Source organism: Macaca fascicularis, chromosome 3 (assembly GCF_037993035.2).
Source record: "Macaca fascicularis isolate 582-1 chromosome 3, T2T-MFA8v1.1".
Taxonomy (NCBI): domain Eukaryota; kingdom Metazoa; phylum Chordata; class Mammalia; order Primates; family Cercopithecidae; genus Macaca; species Macaca fascicularis.
In genome coordinates this window covers 200,009,562-200,030,423 of record NC_088377.1, presented here as the reverse complement: position 1 = coordinate 200,030,423, position 20,862 = coordinate 200,009,562, and the positions used below count along the sequence as shown (strand labels likewise).

Here is a 20,862-nt window from a genome sequence, read left to right as displayed (position 1 = left end):
CCGCGCCCGGCCATCACTCTGTAATTTTATAAAAGGATCTGTAGGGGCAGAATGCTTCCTACCAAAAGGTAACTTGAACATCTTTGTTTGCCTTGGAAGAAATAAGAGGGAATTTTTTATTCTTTTATCAATAAAACAGTATTTTAGGGAAAAGACTATGTTTGTTTGTTTGTTTGTTTATTTTGAGACAGGGTCTTGCTCTGTCGCTCAGGCTGGAGTGCAGTGGCGCCATCTCAGCTCACTGCAAGCTCTGCCTCCTGGGTTCAAGTGATTCTTACAGCCCAGCCTCCTGAGTAACTAGGACTACAGACATGTGCCACGATGCCTGGCTAAATTTTTTGTATTTTTAGTAGAGATGGGGTTTTGCCATGTTGGCCAGGCTGGTCTTGAACTCTTGGCCTCAAGTGATCTGCCCACCTCAGTCTTCCAAAGTGTTGGGATTACAGGCGTGAGCCACCGCGTCTGGCCAAGAGTATGTTTGAAGTCTATGAATAATACATATTTCAAAGTTGCAGTTTTCTTCTCTCTAAAATAAGTTTAATGACACTATTTCATAGGATTATTCTAAAAATGGAACAGCATAGTTACTGCATGTCTAATGCTTAGTGACAGGTCTGATACAACCTCTCGTGTTATTACTCACTGTAGCACCAGGATCTAGTACAGCTTGGTGGCCTGTGTCACCAGCCTCCTTGAGATAAGCACAGTGCTGTGCTGGGTCCTCTGCACTCGGCATCCCTCTGCCAGGAGCGCCGCGTGGGGCTGCCCGTCCTCGTGTCTCTGTGGAGGGGTCATCACTCCAGAAGCCCCTCTGTTCTCCTCTGAGCCAGCCCCACCCGGGCACTGCTGCCTTGCCCTGCTCTTGTTTTTCTCAGCACCTGCTTCTCCTGTACATGCTTACCGCGTTTCCCTGCTGCTGGGACGTAATCGGCACCAGAGGAGGGTCTTTGTTCCCTCTGCATGCCCAGTTCTTGAGACAGAGCCAGACACGTAGCTATCTTCCACGCCAGTTAAACGAGCCAGCCAAGGGTCTAAACTTCAGTTTGTTCTTCTTTTCAGGGTGTTCTAAGGATACATTTTATTGAAGCTCAGGACCTTCAGGGGAAAGACACTTACCTTAAGGGACTTGTCAAAGGAAAGTCAGACCCCTATGGAATCATTAGAGTTGGCAACCAAATCTTCCAAAGCAAAGTCATCAAGGAGAACCTCAGTCCAAAGTGGAATGAAGTCTATGAGGTAGGGTGTCGTGTCCGCTGTGTCGCTGGGGCGGTGGGCTGAGCCCTGAGCGGGGTGGCCAAGCTCTCATTCCAGCATGGTCATGTGGGACTGTGGCTAATTTAGGCCATCATTTCAATGTTCCTTAATTTCTCAAATTTAAAAAGTGTCGTACCTTCTCTCCCTACTACACAACATTCTTGTCATGTCAACAGGTAATGTTTTAAACCTTAATTATGTAATGCTATCATACTAAATGATCAGCAAAATATTTTTCATAACGTGAGTAGCTTGTCTTTCTAAGTATAAAATGTTATGTGCAGTTATTAATGCAGTAAACACAAAAATGAGGTTAGTTATATACCTCCTTGCAAGTTTTTTTAAAAATTAGGACATCTTCACATGTCAATGAATAGAGATCTACATGATTTTTAATAACCATTCCGTTGAATAGACACCTTCATCTGTTTACCCAGAGAGGCCTAGGGCATTCAGGTCGGCATTACAAACAGTGCTGTACAAGTAGAATGTGAGTGTCTCTTTCTTCACTCAGCCAAGTTTTCCCCAGATAAAAGCTCTTTAAAGTGAAATTGCTGGATCAAGAGTTATGCATTTTTAAAGGACTGAAATATCTGTAGAATTACCCTTCAGGATAGTCGCGTGATTTACACTTCACCAGTTTTTAAAGGACTGATACATCTGTAGAATTGCCCTTCAGGACAGTCGTACGGTTTATACTCCACTGGTTTCCTCTCCCTGACTCCTTTGTCAGTCTGGTCTCTTGCCAGTTTCTTACCCTGAGTGGTGCTAAGCAGACAACTTGTGGTTATTCCAAGATAGCATCTGAGTGGAGCCACTTCAGGACTAGAGCGATGTGTCTTGGATCTTTGGTCTGTCTCTTGCCTTGCACCAAGCTTGTGGTGACATACCATGACCTTGTTTTGGAGTGATTGAACTTGACCTATTGAGACACAATCCGGGATCCCTAGAAACAAGCGCTGTAGACACAGTCCGGGATCCCTAGAAACAAGCGCAGTAGACACGGTCCGGGATCCCTAGAAACAAGCGCAGTAGACACGGTCCGGGATCCCTAGAAACAAGCATAGTAGACTGTTACTGTGTGGCAGGTGTTTCAGTGACCTCCCGCATCAAGAAGTGTGTGTGACTTGACAATAAAAAAATAAGTGTTCTAAAAAGAATTTACTGGCTGGGTGCAGTGGCTCACACTGGTAATCCCAACACTTTGGGAGGCCGAGGTGGGTGGATCATTGAAGGTCAAGAGTTCGAGACCAGCCTGGCCAACATGGTGAAACCCTGTCTCTACTAAAAGTACAAAAATAAGCTGGATGTGGTGGCACATGCTGTAATCCCAGCTGCTCGGGAGGCTGAGGCAGGAGAATCGCTTGAACCCGGGAGGCGGAGGTTGCAGTGTGCCGAGATTGTGCCACTGCACTCCAGCCTGGGCGACAGAGCGACACTCCATCTCCAAAAATAAATAAATAAATAAATAAGGATTTACCACGAGAGAAAAGTACATGGTCATATTTACCACAGTCATCAGTCATCATACTCCGTGTATGACTCTATTAGTAAAAATGCGCTTAACTACTCACCATTGATGTTTTAGGCTTTAGTGTACGAACATCCTGGACAGGAATTAGAGATTGAGCTCTTTGATGAAGACCCAGACAAGGATGACTTTTTAGGAAGGTAATTAAAACCCTTCGTGATTATTGGAGGAGGGCATGGGGTCGGTTTTTTTTTTTTTTAAATAATCAAAAATATGTTTTAAAATACATTTATATGCTTGTTATATATTCATTAAATGGTTCTTAGATACAACAATTGTTTCACCTTGGATTTCTTAAAACATTTTGATTCCTAAAAGTTTCACATTTAAGAGAAGTGAATCTGCTAGATCTGTGCTGTCCATTACAGCAGCCACTAGCCTTAAGTTAATTAAAGTTAAATAAATTAAAAACTCTTTCTGAGGGGCACTGTCTTTCTTTACAAGGCTTAATAGCTACGTGCAGAACCTCCCCCGTGCTGAGTTCTAGTGGAGAGTTCTCTTCCAGATTGCAAAAATGGGTTTTTTAAGTTTTTTGAGTTGCTGGATTAATTTTTTCAGGATATAGTAATTCACATTGGGAAAATAAATATTGATTTGTTCACTTCAATTGAACAACTAGTATGGCTTTAAAAATAAACTTTTAAAATGGTTGTTTGACCACCATTTGTTAATAATATCAATTATTTCTAATTTAACCTAATTAAGTTACTATTTGACTGAATTAATTGTGGCAACAAAGATGCAGGATAGAATACATTGGAGAGGTTCATACCTCATGAAGAATGGCCTTGCATGTTATGGCCTGACTTCAGAGTTCATAAGACTTCCTAGGACAACTAGGAACAGTTGAGAGATTTTAAGCCGGACAGGGATAGATCAGGTGCCATCTAGTTGTATCTGGCATCCTCGGGTGGTGCCAATCTTGGAAGTACAGGAGGTTTAGGGGAACTGGAATGGGCCTCCTCTCGGACGCACCGAGTGAGGGCGTCCATCGGGCTCGATGCAAGGGCGTCCACTGGGCTCGGTGCAACGTGGGTCTAGAGCCTGAAGCAAGGGTAGGGGAAGGTGAGGTTAGCATTCACTGTGCAAGTGAGGAATCCACAGTAACACACAACCCTACCGAGAGGATGTATAAAATAAGAGGGTTGAGATGCTTTTAACATTTTTTGATGCATATAACATTGTAGGGAAGATGAGTTGTTTGTGTTTTTGTTTTACAACTCTAACCTCAGCTGGGTCAAACTCAGTATTCTGAGCTCACAGAAACTCCACCTCACTCTTACTCTCCTGACACTGGGGGTGAGCTGGAGGAAGCTTGTGGAAGAATAGTCTGTTCCTTGATAAATTATTAGCGTTTTGTTGCATTTCTGGAGTGCTTGTTCATAGACAAATGCTTAAGGTTGTTTCAGGAAGAAATGTGTTTCTATGTTCTAAAGTTGTTTCCGTAAGAAATGTGTTTCTATGTTCTAAAGTTGTCGTATTGTTATTTTTATAGTCTTATGATTGATCTCATTGAAGTTGAAAAGGAGCGCCTTTTAGATGAAGTAAGTTTCCCTGGAGTGTTGGTTTATTGACAGTTGTTGACTGAGTCCCTGCCCTGTGCCGGAGCGGCCACGAACCACCCCTTCACCATCACACAGTGCAGGAATCCTAATTAGTATGACATGAACGGCATTTACGTCACAAATACTAAGAATTTAGGCCTTTTAGAAATACCAAATGAAAGAAGGAAATTTAAGAGTCCATTCAGGTGCGTGTTGAGTACCTACCATATGCTGGGAATCCTTACGGATATGAAGCATAAACTGACGTTATTGCAGACAAACAAGCAATTCCCTGCAGGAGTAAGGGCAGGGATGTGCAAGATGCCCCCTAGTGATGGAGATTTTCAGGTGGTTGGAGAAGGCACAGTGCGGCCAGTGAGGCGTCTCTCGTGAGAGATGCCTGTAGAGACAGTGGGAATTCATGGCAAGGAGACTCGATTTCCACCATTTTATTGCTATCAGAATAAAAAGAATCAAAAAGAAAACATTTGTGGTGGCTTCTAAAAGATGGGTAAGATTTAGATAAGTGAAGAAAAATTAAACAAAAATGTTAAATTCTGCTGCTTTCATAATCACACGTTTCCCTGCCTTGAGTGTTCAGCATTCATTGGCCATGACATCTTGTTTTCCTGAGTGTGCCAGGCACTGGATGGATAGTCCTGCTCATGGCGTCTATCACTTAGCGTTTGAGGAGCATCTTTGATTAATTATTTTGTGACTTTTAAGCTGATACAAGAGTATACTATTTTATTAGTATAGAGTGATGAATTAGAACAAGCAGATTAAATCGTTTGATACTGAAATTCAGTATTTGGAATCAATGTTGTATTATCTCTTGTCCTGTACATTCCATTAAATGCCATTGGTGGAGCATGCTTGCCTGCAGACACAGGCGTAGGCCTGTGGTCCCAGCTGTGGGGGAGGCTGAGGCAGGAGGATCACTTGAGCCCAGCCTGGGCAACATAGCAAGACCCCATCTCAAAAAAAAGAAGTCTATTCATACAAGACTTTACTATCTCTAGATAGTGCTGGAAAACATTTGAATTCTTATGTGTAAACTAGGAATGATACTAGTACTTGCTTAGGGTTTCCGTTGGGGTCGAGGGGTTGGTGCGTGTAAAGCACTTAGAATGGTCTGCTCACCCCTGCTGCTGTCATCACCTCCAAACGTGCGGTCACTGGCACCCACAGCGTAGAGCTGGATATGGTGAGGCTCAGCCTTCATGTTACTGAGAACTGTGGATGCCTCACGGTTAGTGAGCAGCATGGAACATTTGTAGAGACTGAGTTTAATTTGGATTTTTGATTCAGAACTTTTGCTGAACATAAACATTTTTTCTCTTCAGTGGTTCACTCTGGACGAGGTTCCCAAGGGGAAGCTACACTTGAGACTGGAGTGGCTCACGTTAATGCCAAATGCATCAAACCTCGATAAGGTGCTGTGGAGTGTGTTCTCTTGAAAACTACCTAACCAACTACTCCTCATAACTGAGATCGGTCTCTTTCAGTTGTGTTGCTACTTGATTTTTTTAGCAGTTATAGCAGTAATTTTCCTTATTGTGTATTAAGTCAGTACAGTAGTATCAGGGATAAATTAAAGATAATGGAATTTTAGAAATGAAATGTATAGGTCATTCATGCCTGTTTTATCAGATCTTCGGTTTTGTGCTTGTTAAAGTGCAGGGATTTGTAGAGCCAGAAATCACCTGAGTGCTTCATTTAATTGACTTACATATGGAATAATAGTCTTGTTATTTAAAAGGTATTTATTGTTTTAGTTCTGTCTCTATTGCATGGATTGGATGGTTTCTCACCTTTCTTATTTTTAGCGTAATCAACATGATACAATCAGACAGAAACGGTCTCTAATCCTGTGGAAACATGGCTGCTAAGGCTTTTTTCCTATCCTTTTAGGTGCTAACAGACATCAGAGCTGACAAAGACCAAGCCAACAATGGTCTTTCTTCTGCATTGCTGATCTTGTACTTGGATTCAGCAAGGAACCTTCCGGTAGGTAACACAGTGGTAACACCTTTGGGTGCTTATTTCCCAGCAACTGCTCTTGCTCGTAACCACTGCTTTGGCAGCACTCTGTGTCACCTGTTCTCGTCGTGTGTTTTCACTTCACATCCAAGTGCAGGAGAGTGGCAGTGGAGAGGGAGAAGTTAGTGTTTGCTCTGGGAGTACATACATTTCTGTTTATACATTTAGCTGGATTTATCCAGTATATAGGAAAAGAAGATGAATAGTGGTTAAGAGGAGAAGATAACTCCTTAGAAAATCACTAAGTATTAAAACTTGGTTGCCTTAGGATGGAAATTGTCTCTATTTGGAATGGGAATAAAATGAAGCAGCTCTGATTACAAAATCCAGACTCATCCTGGCTGTCGCAGGGCCGTGCGTGAGCTGCTGGGCCTTGGCAATCCCTGAGGTAAACATTAGGTGGCAGAACGGTGCTGCTGTACGAGCGAGCCGGCCTCTGGGTGCCTGGGATGTTTCTTGCAGAACAAAAGGAAGCCATGTCTCGGAATGACCTACTGCCAGATACAAGACACTCTGCCTAGAAGCATATACTTTTGTTTGTATCAGAATTGTTCATTCGTGGAGAAAAACTGTAAAATATCATTTTATAGGTAATAACTGTAACCACGGAGAAGGAAGATCTTGCTAATTCAATCTTGTGAGGTATAGTGTGTTCTCCCGTCATCCTACCTTCAACCCTGCTAGTGAGGATAGTGGTGTGGTCCTTAGTCATGTCATCCTGTTTGATGATTTTGGAGTGCCCATACACTTGTTGAGTAGGCACTCAGTCTTTATTTCATCATGTCCACAGCCACTTTTGTTGGAAGAAAGACTGTTGCCACCAGTGCAGAAGTTTCTTTCCTCCCCAAGTTGTCTATTGCATAATGCCTCTCTACAGTAAATACTCATCCCCCAAGTGCATTTGTACATAAATTGTCTTCCTGTGTCTTGTCTCCCTTTGTCAGTGTTTACAGGGAGATAGACAAGAAGGCAAAGAAGAGTTTAACTCCCTTCTCAACACACACCCTGGACCTAAGTTATCAGCCTTTCAGTCCCCTGTAGTCTTGCCTTGCCGTGGTCAGACTACACTCCATAGTTCACGAGATGCACACCCTTGGCTTCCTCCAGCACCTTCCACGTTCTGAGAACTGTGCATTTCCTTGAGCTTTGCACAGAAATGAAGTAAATATTTGTGCACCAGTGCATTTTATTTAAAATGATGTACAATTAAGATATGATTGATCACTTATACTGGGAGGATGTGATGTGATTGTACTCTTTGTTGTATGTAATTGTATATAATTGCACTGTTTATTTCAATGAAGCTTTCTTGACCGATTTTAACTTCCTAAAAGAATTCTTATATTTCTCTTAAAGTATTTACCTTGGTATTTGATCAGTCTTCCAGTCTAAAGTCTGTGACTTTATCTGTTACGATTTCAATTTGGAAAAAGTTATTTCATTACGTATTTAATCTTTCCACAGAATTTCTATACAGTAGAATTGTTGCTTTTAGCCATGGTAATGTTTGTTGTAAAGGCTTCCGTAATGCCTGGTGGAAGTGTTTCTATGTTAGGGTAGAGAGAATAGCATCAGTAAATTGGCTACAAAGGATTAGGCCTCTTTAGAACTGTGCGTTTTGTCACATTAAATTGAAATTTGAATAATGTCACATAAGCAAAAAAACAAAACAAAACAAAAACAACCCAAAGAGAATGTATTGATCTTCTGTTAAAAGGGCACTTTGTGCATGGAATGTGCTGTGGCCGTCAGAGGCAAAGGATCTTTGCAGAGCCGTGGCGTGCCCAGCGCTGGATTAAGGGGCGTCCCGCGAGCTGTGGGGTTCTTTGGCTCTGCCTCTGCACTGTCTGTGGTGCTCCTGGTGCTCTCATTGACTACAATCCACCATTCTCTGCTTTCTCCCCTGGCTCCACTGCCCTAAGAGCATCTACGAGGGAAACTTTGGGTGTGGCTACTTAAAAGAGAGGCGAGCGTCGGGACTAGTGTTTTGTGAAAATACCGCCTCAGTCTATAGAGCACTATTTGTGAGTCCTCCGGGGTTCTTTCTTCCTTTGTCTGTTTGGAAACTGCCAGAATGTGGACTGGAACTTCTAACGCAGTTGGCTGGCGGTGGACTGATGTCGCATGCTTTTATTTTCTTGCATGATTTTAATTATTGTGTATTTATTTATTTTGTGCTTGTTTTATGAACTGTAACACTGTTGTAACATTGGAGAGAACATCTGACCATGAGATGAACAACCGTGGCAAGTAGAGAAGCGGTCCTCCATTCCTCAGCTGCTGCTGGCTCGTTAAAAAAAAACCTCTCCTGAGGAAGAAATGAAGCCATAATGATTAAAATTCATTTTCTTGTGGTTCATCTCAATGTGAGATGTAAATTTTTTGGTAAACTTTCACAAAACTGTTTTAAAATCTACTATCCCCTCCTTTTTTTTTTTGAGATGAAGTTTTGCTCTTCTTGCCCAGGCTGGAGTGCAGTGGCGCAGTCTCGGCTCACTGCAACCTCCACCTCTCAGGTTCAAGTGATTCTCCTGCCTCAGACTCCCAAGTAACTGGGATTACAGGCACGAACCACCACGCCTGGCTAATTTTTGTATTTTTAGTAGAGACGGGGTTTCACCATATTGGCCAGGCTATTCTCCAACTCCTGACCTTAGGCAATCTACCCGCCTCAGCCTCTCAAAGTGCTGGGATTACAAGTGTGAGCCACCATGCCTGGCCTGCTATCCCTTCCTGATCAAACACGCAAGAGTCGGAACTAGGGCCTTCTTTGAAAACCCTGCTGTGTAATCAACTCTCAGTTCACTTGGGGATGGTCACGTGAAGATAGAAATTCACCCATTTTTTAAATAAAAATTTGCCTTCACTCACATGGTTTACCCAGAGCTCCTAAGGGAGGAGAAAACTATATTAAGTTTGTGATTCACTTTCTTTTAAGACACATAAAGAACTTCCCGGAGTGGATAATTAAGTGTATCTTTGTTCCCATCTCATTATATGTTGCCTGTGGTCTGTATGTCTGGATTCCTGTTCTGTTCTCTGTGTTTTCAGTAGAGAGCCGTTTTCACCTGCTTCAGAGCCACAGGGGGCCACAGCGTCTTAGTCATTAGCCTAGAAGGTCAGACTTCATCCAATCGACAGTGAGATTCTTACAGCCCAGTTGTCCTTTAATAGAGTATTGATAGCGCTTTGCATTTTTGTAGAGTTTTCATTTCTATTTCCAAAGGATTTCCCTATGCATTCTCAGTTTATTCTTTCTTTTTTTTTTTTTTTTTTTTGAGACGGAGTCTCGCTCTGTTGCCCAGACTGGAGTGCAGTGGCGCAATCTCGGCTCACTGCAAGGCTCCGCCTCCCAGGTTCACGCCATTCTCCTGCCTCAGTCTCCCGAGTAGCTGGGACTACAGGCACCCACCACCATGCCTGACTAATTTTTTGTATTTTTAGTAGAGACAGTGTTTCACCGTGTTAGCCAGGATGGTCTCGATCTCCTGACCTCGTGATCCACCCGCCTTGGCCTCCCAGAGTGCTGGGATTGCAGGCATGAGCCACCGCGCCCGGCCTATTCTTATTTTTTAAAGTAGGGGGAGAGTAAGGGGCAAAACTTGAAGAGCAGGTATTTTGTTTATTTATTTATTTAAATTTTACTTTTAAATTCTAGGGTACGTGTGCGCAACGTGCAGGTTCAATTCATAGGTATACATGTGCCATGTTGGTTTACAACTCATCATTTACATTAGGTATTTCTCCTGATGCTATCCCTCCCCCAGCCCCCCACCCCCTGACAGCCCCCAGTATGTGATGTTCCCTGCCCCGTGTCCAAGTCTTCTCATTGGAAGAACAGGTATTTTGCCCTATCTTACAGATGAGGAAAATCAAGACCCTGAAGGGTTAGGTAAGCTGTTCAGAGTCACACCAATAGTAAATGGTAACCTTGTGGTCTCTCTGGCTGTCTACTCATATATGTCTAAGGCCTTTTTAAAGTCAAAATGAGGTCAGCGGTACATAATAGCAGCATATTCTGTTACTTTTAAGAAAATAATTTTTTGCTTCTGGTGATAGCAGAAAATTTCATCATAGACTAGTATAAACATGACAAGATAGCTCCACTGTGTAAACTGTTAGTTTATCTCCAATAGCTTTTCCAAGTTGCTTTTTCCCATTCTGCAACCGCTTCCTTTTGCAGAAAGGAAATATCTCTGACCTCGTATCAGGAGGGTTACCAAAATCAGCTTTCCTGCGGCATTATCCAAGTTGCACAGTGTACTTCCTTATTAGAACATATGCATCACCTAAGATGTTCTGTAAAACAAATTTGAACTTTTTCTCCACCCATTGGGTTTCAACATGAAGCCAGATCAGTGCTTCCCCAGTTTTCCCCAGAGGGCTGAGACCCTTGCTGTCACTGGTGAAGGCTTTGATGGCTACCAACCCAGTGCTGTCTTACTTCCTACCTGCTCAAAAGCACCTTGAATCCCACTTCCAGGAGTGCATTACCACCAGCGATCCCCATCTGCAAACTTAGGACAACAGGAATTTCTCCCAGGCTGGAAACGACCTCTTCATAGTGTGGACTCTTTGCCCTCCTTCTTTTGATGAAATCCTGGGTTTTAATTTCAGGCTTGAACAAGAAGGACTTTCTCTGACTTATGGTAGCCAGCTTTGGCATCTTAAGCCTGATATGACAGCATACTTACTGAGCACTTTCCAGGAGCCAGGCAGGGGTCCCAGGGTGCTACATGTTTAATCCCCAGACCCTCATTATCACTTTACAGATAAGGAAATTAAGACACCAAGAACCCAGATGACACAGACTAGAGATTCCCAGGTACGGGGTCAGTGCGTGGCAGAGCTGGGATTGGAACTCAGCGTGGGCCCAGAGTTTGGGTGCTTGGCGCCTCCTGTCCACTCCACCCTAGCGCAAAGTGCATTTATTGTCACTTTATTAAGTTTATAGATTCATCAGTCTGTATATGGAATTCATCTGAGATGAGTGGTATTTGCACTGATGCCTTAAACATAACAGTGCTAGCTGGATAATAGCCACCACTGTGGAGGCCCCAGGCCTAATGATGTTAGGAGCTTTGTGCAAGTTATTTTGGCTGTCATTTAAAAAAAAAAAAAAAAAAAAAAAAAAAGGCTGGGCATGGTGGCTCACACCTGTAATCCCAGCACTTTGGGAGGCTGAGGTGGGTGGATCACGAGGTCAGGAGATTAAGACCATCCTGGCCAACATGGTGAAACCCCATCTCTACTAAAAAAAAAATAAAAAAATACAAAAAATTATCCGGGTGTGGTGGCGCGTGCCTGTAGTCCCAGTTACTTGGGAGGCTGAGGCAGGAGAATCGCTTGAACCCGGGAGGTGGAGGTTGCAGTGAGCCAAGATGGCGCCACTGCACTCCAGCCTGGTGACAGAGCAAGACTCCATCTTAAAAAAATAAATAAATAAATAACAAAACAAAAAACACAGGTGGCTCCCACTGCTTCCTGATGGTGAGTGGCCCATGGCTGCAAGATGGGTAACTCCAGAGGCCTCCCGAGAGGGCACCTGCCTGAAGCACTTGCGTGATCTAGTCTGCCTCATCCCCAGAGCCACACAGCTGTCCACCACCTTACACAGCTTCTCCTGCAACCCCTACCTACACGCCACAGCCTCTCTCCTTGTTTTACTTTACTTGATGCATGTTAGAATAATAAGTGTCTTTGGTACAGGCCATATCTATCCAAAAGTGAGCTTCAGGAAGGGTTTGTAGTATATCTGAAGAATGTGAGTCCTTCTGGGCAGCAGAGTTCCCATCCTCATTGTGTATGAGCCCCTGGGAAGTGTGTGAAGGATGCGCTTGTCCAGGCTCCACCCAGATATGGACACAGTAGATCCAGGGACTTTTGAGAGCTCCACCAGCAGCTTTAGGGTCATGTAAATTCCTGCCTGGCCACATGTTCCATCTTCTCTCCTGGCCCAGCCTGCCAGTCATGGAAGATTGAGAGGCTAGTTATTCATCTTTCTTCATTATAAAATCTTTTGCTTAGCAAAAAAAAAAAAAAAAATTAAACATTCAGTTCAGCTTGTCACAAGTTTGAAGTTAATTACAACTAAAATGATAAATTCTTTAATCTTGAATACTAGTCCTAGAAGGAGCTTGCAAAACAACTCAGTCTTGTCCTTTTGAGGGCAAGAAACTAACAAATTGGAAAAAAAAATCAATAAAAGTAAACATAAAACCCATAATCATAGGACTATATTTAGAGCCCAAGAAGCTTCTGTGGGGATGCAGCCAGCCTGACTTCTACCCCTGAAAAGGACAAGGAGCAGAGAGGAGTAGCTCCTCTGCTGGGCGTGGCTGGGAAGCTGCATCTCAGCAGCTGTTCCAGGACCTGACCTGGCCTGAGAGTGACTTGGGTGGCTGTGGCCCATTGATTGTGCTTCAAATAAAACCTTTCATTATGATTGGCATTTTAGGGGTTTATTCAGCAGAGAATAGTAAATAGAACCCTTTCCTAAAGTCCCACTCTTGTATTTTTGAAATCACAAAGAATCAAGAGGGTGGGTGTAGTAAAAGAATATTAGTCGTAGGGGATAAGGAGCTGTCTTTTGATATTCATGGATTAAAGGTTCATTCTAAGATAAAGTCTTGGGCATAAGGAATTTTATAGATGGCGTTTGGTTGTTTGTGTAATTCTAGTGGTTTTGTTTAAAGATTTTTGTTGTTTATTCCCATAAATTCTCATGTCTTTAACCTTACATAAACTTCATTGCATGTTTTATTAACCCTTGGCGTATTCGTTTTCTTCTGACTTGAAAGAGTAACCCATTAGAATTTAACCCTGATGTCTTGAAGAAGACCGCAGTTCAGAGAGCTTTAAAGGTAAACTGTTTTCCCTTCAGGTCACAGAGTTAATGAAAACATATTGAAAGAGATGATACTTTGTCTCATAAGTTTATTGGCAAATTACCTCCCATATTTATATAGTAACTAATTGTCTAGTGGAAGAGACCTTACTTTTGTTATCCAATAATTAGTAGTTAGAACTAATTTAAGTCAGCTTTGAAGGTAAATTTTATAAAGTACTGTACGACAAATTAGATTATTTTCCTGTTGGCCTTAGGCAACTCTAAGGTGATTTAAATATCTATTTTAATTGGATTCGAATTTGTGAAAATTGTGATATAGAAGTTCTACTTAAAATCTTAACTGATGTTTAAATCATGACTTAAAGGTATGCCTTGTGAACTGTGAATATGCATTTTAATATCACCTCTTCCAATATGTTGAGTTAGGGTCGTCTCTGAGTCACCAACGTCATGGCTTTTGGTGCTGCTGGGTTTGGGTGATAGATCTTTTGAGAAGCTTTCAATTTCATTAAATGAGGTCTATTGAAAACTAAGCTCCACTCCCTAAAATATGACATCCATGTGTGTTCTCTGGCAAATTGTTAAAAAGTTTTCTTAGGACTTAATGTTTTATTTTTTTTTTCTTTAATTTCTTTGAACATTTTAGGCTTTAATTTTGGGAGGACGTGGAGAATTTTAAATGTAATTATTTAAAGAAAATTCTGTCTGTCCTAAAGAAACAGGAACTGTTTTTATCCAGTCTCATCTGGAAAAAATGAGTTAGATTTCAAAAGTGCAGGAGACTGGCAGAGTCTGCTTTATAGTGTGGTGTTTGCGAACCCTCACTTTGTCCTGCTCCAGGGAGATAAGGTGTGGGTTACTGGAGGTTCCTCCTGTGGAGTACTAGTTAGCACAGTAGTTGAAACAACTGCGCCCTCCAGAACATTGGAAGGAATTACATCAAGACTCTTCTTTGCTACCTGAGAACATAACGTTAAGGCTGAAGGCCCTGAAATCAGACTGTATTTAAATTGCACCCCAACTACTCAGCAAGCAGTGTGACCTCCAACAGGACACTTCATCCACTCTGTTGTGTTATTCGTAGGATAGAAGGAGTAGTATCCTCTTCATGGAATTGTCGAATACATTAAATAAAATAATACATACGAAAGCACCCAGTGTAGCTAGGATAATTATATTATAATTGATATGTTATTAAATCAGCTAATTTAGATTCCAAAAAATGCCCATTGTGTAAACATGCAAACTGAGGTTCAGATAGATGCAGTATTTAGGTCTCAATAATCAAGTGATAAATAGATTTGAGGTTTAAGTTCAAGACAGTCTGACTTAACCCTTATATTTTTATTATACTTTGTCCCTTTGACTTGTGCTGATGTATTTTGAATATTGCACTGTAGTAGAAAACTTAATGATTTAACCTTATTTCATAGAATTGAAAACATCATCCATTTTAAGATACATCATTCTTTTATGAACCACTAAGATTTTAAATGCCGTTAAGTTTTGACAGTGTTTATTTTATACTTGGAGAATTTTAGGCTTAGGATAAATAGTTTTATCATATCACTGACAGGTATAAACAGCAAATAGAAGCAAAATAAATTGGTTAGGGCAGCGACAGCTCTCACTACTGCCAGCCTCCCCAGAAAGGTGTATATTATCGATTTAAGATTCATTCTGTTTTTAGAGATGTTAGAAAGTTGGGGGGAAAAAAGTATCCGTTTTAAAATTGACAAGATGCAGTCAATCTCTAGGAACAGGTGACCACTTTTTCAGAGATGAAGTGTTTATATTATTAGTTAAGGAGCAGCCTTTGCTTCTGTATCTGTGACAATAGAACTGACTTAGAAGTAGCAGTAGTTCATCTCCCCTGAAGTCAGGGGGTTCTGGTCTGGGGGTCTGCCATGAGCTACCTGTGGCTCCGGCCGGAGGGGACACAGCCTCCTGTGAGGCCAGAACTTAGTTACTTGGCCGTGCCTGACTGCGAGGGAGGTTCGCCAACAAAATCTTTATTTACAGAGGACTGTGCTCAGCTAAAACTTGGGAATTCTAATATTAAAGGAAAAAGGAGAAAATTAACTTAGGGGGAAAATTAGTATTCTCTGCCACAGTAATCTGTAGCCTTGAAAACTTTTTTAACAGTGCTTATTTCATTTTGCAGAATTCACATCCGAAAGATGAACCAGAAAATAGATTATCGCAGTAGGTTTGAGCTAGTAATATTTCTTTCGATAATGATAGGATTTTGACACCTGTTTCTGACATTGCTGTAGTGTTGAGGTTTGACTCTAAAATTATTTAACTCAAAAACATTTTTGTAACCTTCTAATTAATTTCCACTAACACAGACATTTAACTGCATCTTCTTGTGGGGCTAAGTTATAAATAAACCTCATGTCAAACGTATGTGCTGTTTCACTATTTTCTCCTATCAGCTCTGTGCTCATGTACACTTCTTACCGTTTTTCCTGTTCCTGAATTTTTTCTTCATATTTGTATCTGCTTAATTTTAATATGATTCTAAACTGATGTTTATTCTTCCAGTCAAAATTATTTAGCAGCTGGTAAGCAAGATTTGATATATGAAAGCTTAAAAATGCTCAAACAGAAGACGCTAAGTTGAGAACATAAAACCATATATCTGACACGCTATACTATTTTTATTCCCACCAGAGAAATATTCTGAATTTTACATTCTTTTACATTTGTCTTTCCTCATGGTTTTTGGTTTCCATTAATTGCACTTTATTCGTTTTTGTTATCCTTGTAAATAAAAGAACTTTCGAAAGCTGTAATTAACATTAAGAATTTTTAGAAGATTCAGTTTTCCAAAGTAGTTGGCTATAAAAATACCAGGCCCTAACCTTTAAAATTTGTGTGCAAAAGAAAGTTTTGTAGTTATGGTTTGGGGTGTGTGTAGCATATGTTTTCCCATTAAATTGTTTCAGATATTCCCTTAAGTATCAGAGATAAATAAAAATGACTACTTATATAAGCCAGTAATTTCATTTTTAGTTAAGACCCATTTCAAAATGTGTTTATTTATTTTGTCTGTTTTCTGTTTGTTTTGGGTAGTCAGGGAAGAAAATAAGCAGCAACCCAAATCCTGTTGTCCAGATGTCAGTTGGGCACACGGCCCAGGAGAGCAAGGTAAGGCACTGGCCCCCAGACTCAGCATTGGTGCCTGTCATGCGGGTGTTGTCCGTGTTGCCGTCTCACCTGGGGATACCAGGTTGCAAACACATTCAGTTGTGTGATAGTGTGGGCATCAAGACCAGGGCTTTTCATCTCTTTTTTTCTTAAATCAGTCATTCGATAGCTAACCAGCTAGTTGAAATAGCAAGAAATATACTGTTCATTTTAAAAAATAACTTTAGCGGCTAGGTGTGGTGGCTCATGCCTGTAATCCCAACACTTTGGGAGGCTGAGGCGAGTAGATCCCTTGAGGTCAGGAGTTCGAGACCAGCCTGGCCAATATGGTGAAACCTCATCTCTACTAAAAATACAAAACTTAGCCCGGGCACAGTGGCTCACGCCTGTGATCCCAGCACTTTGGGAGGCCGAGGCAGGCGGATCACGAGGTCAGGAGATCGAGACCATCTTGGCCAACATGGTGAAACCCTGTCTGTACTAAAATACAAAAAAAAAAAAATTAGCCAGGCATGGTGATGTGTGCCTGTAGTCCCAGCTACTTGGGAGGCTGAGGCAGGAAAATCACTTGAACCTGGGAGGCAGAGGTTGCAGTGAGCTGAGATTGCACCACTGCACTCCATCCTGGTGACAGAGCAAGACTCTGTCCCCCAACCCCCGCAAAAAAAAAAAAAAAAAAAAAGAAATACCCAAAGTTAGAGGCCGTCACTCATTGAACTGTTAACGGTGTTAGAGACATGCCCAGGTGCAGCACCCCCCTCAGTGCGGAGGCGCTATTACATGGATTCAGAAGTCATTACAGAACCAAGGCCAGGCCACACACACGAAGCCTTTATCTGTGGGCACACAAGCCGGGGCCTCGTGACACACTCTAAATGCTTTAGACCGTCTCGTTCTCTTTTCAACACGTCCACAGTCAATATATAATAGTGTGTACCCGCAAATACATGTCTTGGAATTTAATGAAGGTCAACCTAAGCTTCTAGTTTTTTGTTTTATTTATTTTCTTTTTATTTTTCATTCTAAGCTTCTAAACACATAAAATGAGTAGCCCTTTCCCACAGAAAATGTCGCAGAGCTAATTGGATATTTCTTCCAGATTCGATACAAAACCAATGAACCAGTGTGGGAGGAAAACTTCACTTTCTTCATTCACAATCCCAAGCACCAGGACCTTGAAGTTGAGGTATTTTATTTGCATTTTTTAACCAATTTGTTGAAATATCATTGACTATTTAAAGTGTACAATTTGCCGAGTTGTGACCCGTGTATACACCTGGGGATCCATTGCCACAATCAGGACAACCGGTAGATCCGTCTCCTAAGCTCCCTTGTTCTCCCTGTAACCCGGACCTCCCCCAGCCCCAGGCAAACACAGACCTGCCTTTGGTCACTGTAGATTACTGTTCACATTTTCTAGAATTTTATATAAATAGAATTATACAGTATGTACTCTTGTCTCTGTGGTGATAATTATTCTGAGGTTTACCTGTGTTGTTGCATATATCCACAGTTTGTCTTTTTTTTTATGTTGAGTAGTATTTATGGATATACCACAATTTGCTCATCCATTTACCCATGAATAAGACATTGATAAAAGATTGGGTTCTTTCCAGTTTAGACCTATTACAGATAAATCTGTGAATATCACATACAAGACGGTGTGTACATACGCCTTCATTCTATTGGGTGAAATGCCCAGGAGCATATTGGCAGGTTGATGTTTAACTTCTTAATAAACTGCCAAATTGTTTTCCAAAGAGATTGTGCCACGTTACATTCCCACCGAAGTACATGTGAGTCGAGCTGGCCCCACGTCTCCCCAGTGCTGTGTTGTTAGTGGGTAGATGGGAGTATTTCCGGGTCCAGTGCTGTTAGTGGGTAGATGGGAGTATTTAGGGGTCCGGTGCTGTGCTGTTAGTGGGTAGATGGGAGTGTTTCCGGGTGCGTTGCTGTGCTGTTAGTGGGTAGATGGGAGTGTTTCCGGGTGCGTTGCTGTGCTGTTAGTGGGTAGATGGGAGTGTTTCCGGGTCCGGTACTGTGCTGTTAGTGGGTAGATGGGAGTGTTTCCGGGTGCGGTGCTGTGCTGTTAGTGGGTAGATGGGAGTGTTTCCGGGTGCGTTGCTGTGCTTAGTGGGTAGATGGGAGTGTTTCCGGGTCCGGTGCTGTGCTGTTAGTGGGTAGATGGGAGTGTTTCCGGGTCCGGTGCTGTGCTGTTAGTGGGTAGATGGGAGTGTTTCCGGATCCGGTGCTGTGCTGTTAGTGGGTATATGGGAGTATTTCCGGGTGGTCTCAGTGTCATTACTAATGACGTTGAGCACCTTCTTACGCTTGGTTACAGTCTGTATATTTTCTGTGGTGAAGTGTCTATTCAGTTTTTTTGCCTGTCTTTTTTATTAGGTTATTTGTCTTCTGAATACTGAATTTGTAAGACATTTGGGGGGTTTTTCTTTTTTAATTTTTCATTCTTTTTGAGACGAAGTCTCACTCTGTTGCCCAGGCTGGAGTACGATGGTGCGATCTCGGTCACTGCAACCTCCGCCTCCTGGGTTCAAGTGATTCTCTTGCCTCAGTCTCCTGAGTAGCTGGGATCACAGGTGCGTGCCACCACGCCTGGCTAATTTTTTGTATTTTTAGCGGAGACGGAGTTTCACCATGTTGGCCAGGGTGGTCTTGAACTCCTGACCTCAGGTAATCCACCTGCTTTGGCCTCCCAGCGTGCTGGGATCACAGGCGTGAGCCACTGCACCCCGCCTCTTTACTTGTTTTTGAGAACAGAGTTTCACTCTGTTACCCGGACTGGAGTGCAGTGGCATAATCACAGATCACTGCAGCCTCAAACTCCTGGGCTCAGGCGATCCGCCCACCCTGGCCTCCGGAGTAGCTGGGACTACAGTCAGACACCACCATGCCTGGCTAATTTTTTTTGTTTTTTGTAGAGATGGGAGTCTCACAGTGTTGTCCAGACTGGTCACAAACTCCTGGGCTCAAGCAGAGATGTTCCCGCTTCAGCTTCCCCAAGTGCTGGGATTACAGTTGCAAGCCACTGTGCCCAGCCTCTTTTTCTTATATATGGCCGTGTAGTTGTTCAGCAGTTGTGCAGTTGTTTAGTCTTTGTTAAAAAGATTATTATTTACCCTAACTTACTAGCTTAGGAACTTTCCAGAAACTCAGTTGCCCATATGTATGGGTCTATTTCTGGAATTCCTTCTGTTCCATTGTTCTGTATTTCTGTTTTTATGCCAGTATCACATTGTCTTTATTATTGGTGCTTTATTAATAAATCTTTTTGTTTTTTCTTCAGGCAGGGTCTCACTTTGTCACCCAGGCTGGAGTGCAGTGGTGCAGTCATGGCTCACTGCAGCCTTGACCTCTTGGGCTCAAGCAGTCCTCCCGCCTCAGCCTCCCAAGTGGCTGGGACTAGAGGTGCATGCCACCACACCCAGCTCATTTTTGTGTTTTGGGTATGTGTGTATGTGTGCCTCAGCCTCCCAAGTGTCTGGGACTACAGGTGCATGCCACCACACCCAGCTAATGTTTGTGTTTTGGAGGGGGGTGTGTGTGTGTGTATTTGTGTATGTAAAGACGGGGTTTCACCACATTGCCCAGGCTGGTCTCGAACTCCTGGGCTCAAGCTACCCACCCACCTCGGCCTCCCAAAGTGCTGGGATTACATACATGAGCCATCGTGCCTGGCCTGTCTTCTCTTTCTTCCTAATAAGTCTTACAAGATGTTTATTGATTTTATTTTCTCAAAGAACCAATTTTTTATTTAATTGTCATTATTGCTTTTCTTTTACTATTTCATTGACTTCTACTACGATCATTATAATTTCAGTCCCACTTTGGGTCTTGTTTGCTTCTGTTTTTCTAGTTTCTTAAAGAAGAAGCCTGAGACATTTCTGTTTTTATTATGTAGGCATTTACTCCAATAAATTTCACTTTGAATTCTGCTTTAGCTACATCTCACAAATTTTGACTTGTGGTTTTGTTTTCTCTTCTTTTGATGTCTCCTTTTGATTATTATTATTTCCTTAATTTCCCTTTCAATTTTTTCCTTTGACCCATGTATGGGTTATTTTGGTGTGTTACTTAGTTTCCATATGTTTTGGGTTTTTTTTTAATCTTTCTATTATTGATTCCAATTTCATTCCATAGTGATCAGAATACGTACTTTGTATGACATGAGCCCTTTTATGTTTGAGACCAGCTTTATGGCCCAGAGCACTGTCTGTGCTAGGACACACTCCACATGCACCTGTAGGCTGTGTGCCTTTCTGGTGTTGGCGAGTGTCTCATGAATGTCAGTAGGTCAGGGTGGTTGGTGGCATTGCTCAGGTCCTCTGGGACCTTACTAATTCTCAGACTACTTCTTGTATCAGGTATGAAGAGCATGGTGTTTAAATCTCTGAATTTATATTTTTTCTCAGCCTCTGTTTTTGTTTCTTGTATCTTGAACCTCTCTTGATAGGTGTGTGTGAACAGCT

The 20,862-nt window shown here is 42.1% G+C and overlaps 1 protein-coding gene across 11 annotated transcripts in view; it reads left to right on the top strand.

Moving 5' to 3' along the window:
- ESYT2 (extended synaptotagmin 2) overlaps positions 1–20,862 on the top strand; it is a 101,378-nt gene that overhangs the window by 65,958 nt on the left and 14,558 nt on the right. For 4 of the 11 annotated variants that reach the window (XM_045388048.2, XM_074036502.1, XM_074036501.1 and 1 more), the window contains exons 9-15: positions 1,060–1,236; positions 2,843–2,925; positions 4,281–4,329; positions 5,676–5,765; positions 6,244–6,339; positions 16,301–16,375; positions 17,475–17,561. In XM_045388048.2, coding sequence (XP_045243983.2) covers positions 1,060–1,236; positions 2,843–2,925; positions 4,281–4,329; positions 5,676–5,765; positions 6,244–6,339; positions 16,301–16,375; positions 17,475–17,561 — 657 coding nt within the window. Of the gene's footprint in view, positions 1–1,059; positions 1,237–2,842; positions 2,926–4,280; positions 4,330–5,675; positions 5,766–6,243; positions 6,340–8,294; positions 8,397–13,172; positions 13,236–15,386; positions 15,859–16,300; positions 16,376–17,474; positions 17,562–20,862 lie in introns of those variants that run through there. The other 7 variants (XM_045388046.2, XM_065542857.2, XM_065542858.2 and 4 more) reach the window with 4 other exon arrangements.